The sequence below is a fragment of the Aphanomyces astaci genome, assembly GCF_000520075.1.
Source record: "Aphanomyces astaci strain APO3 unplaced genomic scaffold supercont1.254, whole genome shotgun sequence".
NCBI classification, from domain to species: Eukaryota; Oomycota; class Saprolegniomycetes; order Saprolegniales; family Verrucalvaceae; genus Aphanomyces; species Aphanomyces astaci.
In genome coordinates this window covers 18,334-22,995 of record NW_009798517.1, presented here as the reverse complement: position 1 = coordinate 22,995, position 4,662 = coordinate 18,334, and the positions used below count along the sequence as shown (strand labels likewise).

The 4,662-nt window shown below is 53.2% G+C and overlaps 3 protein-coding genes across 4 annotated transcripts in view; all 3 read left to right on the top strand.

Annotated features, from left to right (window-relative positions):
• Positions 1-318: 318 nt before the first annotated feature.
• On the top strand, positions 319-2,599 carry H257_18889. 2 transcript variants are annotated; one of them, XM_009848027.1, is made up of 8 exons: positions 319-570; positions 619-921; positions 972-1,058; positions 1,123-1,713; positions 1,762-2,043; positions 2,100-2,207; positions 2,259-2,378; positions 2,442-2,599. In XM_009848027.1, the coding sequence occupies exons 1-8, from the start codon at positions 334-336 to the stop codon at positions 2,535-2,537; spliced, it is 1,824 nt and encodes a 607-aa protein (XP_009846329.1). In that variant the 5' UTR covers positions 319-333; the 3' UTR covers positions 2,538-2,599. The 2 variants fall into 2 exon arrangements, with proteins under 2 accessions (XP_009846329.1, XP_009846328.1); XM_009848026.1 differs by having other exon boundaries at positions 2,439-2,599.
• Positions 2,600-2,836: 237 nt separating this feature from the next.
• Positions 2,837-3,217, top strand: H257_18888 (hypothetical protein; the record flags this gene model as incomplete). Its single annotated transcript, XM_009848025.1, has 1 exon — positions 2,837-3,217. The coding sequence occupies one exon, from the start codon at positions 2,837-2,839 to the stop codon at positions 3,215-3,217; it is 381 nt and encodes a 126-aa protein (XP_009846327.1).
• Positions 3,218-3,716: 499 nt separating this feature from the next.
• H257_18887 (hypothetical protein) overlaps positions 3,717-4,662 on the top strand; it is a gene marked incomplete at both ends in the record, with an annotated part of 6,617 nt that continues 5,671 nt past the window's right edge. Inside the window, one exon of the mRNA XM_009848024.1 lies at positions 3,717-4,631. Within this exon, the coding sequence (XP_009846326.1) occupies positions 3,717-4,631 (915 nt within the window). The remainder of the gene's footprint in view (positions 4,632-4,662) is intronic.

Below are 4,662 nucleotides of genomic sequence, written 5' to 3'. Positions count from 1 at the left end.
CGGCCGCGCTTGCGCAGACGGCCTCCCGGGCGCTCGGGGCCAACGTAAGGCTTGGTCACTACTTTAGGTTTCATCCACAACTTCATCCAATTTCATCCAATGTCATCCAAATTTCATCCACATGTCATCCACGCTTTTAATTCAACAATTATATTATATTAACCATAGTATCCAAGGTTGGTATTAATATTCAATGCTGTCCCGTAAGTCTTAAGTACCATTTTGTCACAATTTTATGATACAATTGGCATGCGGAAAAGGGCAGCGTCCGAAACCATGAAACCGTTTTGAAACCGCCACCATTCACGTTGGGTTTGGCAATTGGACTGTGGGATGAAGAAGGGTAAGGAACGACCGTCGACGTCCGTGGCGCCACCACCGTCCAGTGCAAAAAAGGTCGAGAAGAAGGGCCAACTTGGCGCGGCGGTGCTGGCGTCCGTCATCGCTGCCACCCCCGTCCATCGGGTTCCTCCCATGGAAGACACTGAAGGGTTGGTGCTCGACACCATCGACTGGATCCTTGACGAGACCTTCCTGTTCCAAATCCAATACGAACGGCTAGAGAAACAAGTGAACTCGATCCCAACCATATCTTTCCTCATATCGACTGCATCGTAGATGCACTTTGGCATCGAGGCCATGGCGTCCAGCATCATCTCGACGCTTCGCATGGGGTGCTACATCGACTACGACGCCGTGGTCAGTGTCGAGTGTTGTGAAGACGAACCCCGCGCCGACTCGGTGGACCGACACGCGGTGCAGGCGCTGCCCAAGAAAGAAGTCAGCGCCCATCCCCAGCGGCTCTACGAATCCCCCAACGGCGTCCCCTTCCAACGCGCCATCAGCCTTCGATCCATGTCCGAAAAGTCGTCCTTGCCGCCCCGCAACACCGCGTCTTCCGCGGCGCCCCAACCTCGACGGGTTTGTCCATAGAGTATCGTCCATCGGAGTCTCACTGCCTAGTTAAATAGAGGGGGTCTGCCGCATCCGATACGTTCATACCGCAAGAGCAGCCCATGGTGTTTCGAATCCCCGCCAAAGTCGATTATTTTGACAAAGTAAGATTATTCGATCGACGGACGTACTCATGGATGACTCATCTATTCACCTTGTAATTGACAGGAAACCAAAGCGTGGCGGATCAAATGCATGACCGAACTCACGTCGAGCAAGCAGAAAAAGGCCAAGTGGGGCAAAGTGTCGGTGCTTCGACGGGCGTTGGGCCAGCGGGAGTACGACGTCACTGAGACCACCGTCGTGTGTGACACCACCACCATCCGCGACGGTGACAACGATCCAGATACGATGACAATAGACAGCGCCCCGGTGACGACACTGGACACGGTGCGCACCATTCCCGACGACACACCCGTGGACCAAGACACAACCCTCCTACTGCTCCATCAACCCAGCCCAAAGGAGGACACCCCCGCAGACGACAAGCCCCCTCGGGCTCGTCGACGGCACGGCGCCGCAGAAGTCAAAACGCCTAAAAGAACGGTCAAATCAAGCTGGTTTTACGAAAAGCTGTCGGTCAAGGGCGAGTTCAAGCAGGAAAAGGCGTATGAGCCCCACGTGATGGAGTTGCAGCGAGAAACGTTCGCCCAGTCCATCGAGCTTAATACGGGCGTGTCGCTCGTGCAGGGGGTGTCCAAGTACCTGGGCCCCAACCGACGAGAGACCATGTCCGCCATGTCTAGGCAGGGCTTCCAGGTAGAAATCACTGGTACATGAGCATATTCTGACGATGTTTGTATGTAGAATCACCTGCGAATGGTGGTGGGGGCATCCTCAGATTCAAATGGGAGGATATGGGATGGCCCCAACAAAGTACAACTTCGGTCGCTCCCACCCCCGACCACCGTCAACTTGGAAGTGGACGTTTTCGACGGCTCGAACTCAATGGCCAACCTTCGACCAGGCCCCCAACTGACATCCCCCCGCCATCCATCGATGACTATTGACACCGCAAACACTAGAAGTAGCCCCAGCCTCAACGCCCCCAACAATGATAAATACGCCTCGACACCATCCAGAGTCAAGGTATGTACTGTAGGTATTGACTGTGGTCTGATGTATGCTCATGGGTTGTATGGTAGACACAAACGACGAGTCCAGCCGTGCGGGTGAGGGTGTCGCCCCTGCGAGCAGACACGGCCAACGCCCGTCCCCAGCCTCGCGAGCAATACGTGACCCACGGCGACTCGGTATATTTGATATATATATATTTGACTCTGAAGTTATTTTTAATGGTTTAGGTCGGCGTGCCAGAGATCCCGACCCATCGGCGGCGGCCGGCCACAGCCATCGGAGCTCTCCTTGCCAATTCCCCTACTTCGTCCATGGCCTCAACGTCTCCCTCCACGAAATCCATTTCGGTACGCACTGTGAACTCAAACCCTTCAAAATCTCCCACCTCTACTAATTGTAACACGTAGAAGCTCAAGTACATTCGTGAATTCCCATCCCCCAAGGCAGAAGTGGTGACTGTGCTCAAAGCACCCGACGACTGCCACCGAATGGCGTGGTTGACTTAGCCTTAGGCACATTATTATGCTGACAAATACTCACGAAAACAACTATTTAACTTCGTGGTTGAAATACGTAGTACATTACATCACACACACCACTGGTACTACAGTATGTATGCAGAACATGCATTGGGGTTACGTTGACGGGAATCATTCATCATGGGTAGGGGAAGCAGGGTACTACTTGACCATGCTCTAGGCCGCTCTCGAGTACTTTCGGACCTACTATCGGAGATGGACGCCAAGAGGGTTTTTGCCGATTCGGGGTGTTCGTATTACACACACCAGTGCAACGCCGTGAGCCCATGAGTCCATCGGCGTCGGCGTCGTCGAATGGGGACTCCTTCCTCGATGAGCGTCCGTACAATCTATGCCGTGCCGACGCATGCCACGATGACAGTCGTCCAGCCGAAGGGGTGTCTTGGCCTTGGTTCTCGCCGCTTCTCCACAGCGCCATCAAGCACGCGTGGGACTTGAGTGTCGACGCCGACGACGTACTTCGTCATGAGCGCGTGTCGTGCAACGCCCAAGGCCCCATCACCGTCTTGGCCAGGGAATACGTAGCCATGCCATGCAATGACGAACGTCCCTTTCATGGTCTATGGTTGGCGCCAGGCCTCGGAAATATACTATGGAATAGTAGGGAAGGCGATCAAAATGAAATCATCTTCCCAACGTATTGCTGATAATCTCACATGTTTGACTTGTCGTCTCCTTGCACCACTGAAGTTGCATGTTGTGCTTTGACGCGAAAGAAATGGTTTCTACGGTTCTCGGTTGTCAAAACCTCTGCAACAGGTTGAGGCAACCAAGCCTTTTGGCCTCAGTCCAAAATTTGCCAAATGGCGCCCATGAACTTTCAGATGCTGGCGGGCGTCGTACTGTTAGCGCACGATGCGAACCCCCATCGTTCTCATTAGACCACCTGATGACCGATCCTATGATTTGCATGTGACAATTAATATTCTTGATTATCGCAAATATTTTGGAGTAATCCAAATCATTGGTTTCAATACGAGTAATCGACAGGCGCCGCGACTATGCGCACACATGTATTTGCCTACAGTTGATTGGGTGAATTCGTTTGGCGCGCATCGTTTTCAAATCCATCCATGTAATTGGAAAACACTCAATCACTTCCGAATTCACTGCTTGTTCTCCAATAACCCGCACCAAACTATCTCCATGCCTCGCCGATACAGCTTGCAAGACTCGCAGAGCCCTTCACAGCCAACACCCCAGCCCACCCAACAACCATCGCATGTAAACACACGTGCATTCACGCGGGGCATGGCCTTGCTTGAGGACCTCGAGCAACAGCGCCGCGACAAACTCGCTCGATTCACGACTGTGCGCCAAGAGGAGCCCGATGAGGATGCAGACTCCAACTCCCCCATCTACGACGCCTTTCTCTCAACCCAAGGTCCCGAAGGCATATTCTCCCTCACGAACTTTTCGCCGTCTGAGTTCGATCTTTTGTGGGCTGACCTGCGCCATTTCGTGTCCAAGAACTGGAACGTTGGGTCTGGACGAAAGTCCGAGGTGTCAGCAAGGGACCTCCTCCTTATGATGCTTGCGTCGATGAAGCACTGTGGCAACTGGGACGTCGTGGCCCTTGTCTTCTCGCAGAAACCTCCCACGTTCGAGAAGCGCGTCCTTGGGTACATCAAGGCCGTTCACCCCTTCTTCATGCGGTCCTACGTCGCTCAGCTTGCCGAGCAGTGGTCCATGAAGAACCTGATCGCATCAGGGAATCAATTTAAGAACTTCCCGTTCGCTCGATACGCCACCGACGTCACGTTTCAACAAACAAACACTCCATTTGGCTCGTACGCCGAGAAGAAGCATTACTACAGTGGGAAGCACTCGCTCTACGGTCACAAAGTCGAAATCTCGGTCGTCCCAAATGGCTTTGCCATCTTTTGCACAGAGCACTACAAAGGAAGTATCTCGGACAAGACCATCTTCGATGAGAACGTCGATGTGCACAAAGCAGGCCTCGCCAAGCAGCAGGACGAGACCCTTCTTGCGGACCCAAACCGTGAACACACTTCATGGGCTGTGCTTGCGGACAAGGGTTACCAAGGCATACAGCATGAAGTTCGGGCTGTGCTTCCCAGTAAGAAGCCAA

What these genes read in the sequence shown, in the direction of transcription:
- H257_18889 (XM_009848026.1), top strand. Translation starts at nt 334, where the DNA reads ATGAAGAAGGGTAAGGAACGACCGTCGACGTCCGTGGCGCCACCACCG. An exon ending in ACGAACGGCTAGAGAAACAA is followed by an intron (nt 571 to 618) that starts GTGAACTCGATC and finishes ACTGCATCGTAG; the next exon opens with ATGCACTTTGGCATCGAGGC. An exon ending in CGACACCATCCAGAGTCAAG is followed by an intron (nt 2,044 to 2,099) that starts GTATGTACTGTA and finishes GTTGTATGGTAG; the next exon opens with ACACAAACGACGAGTCCAGC.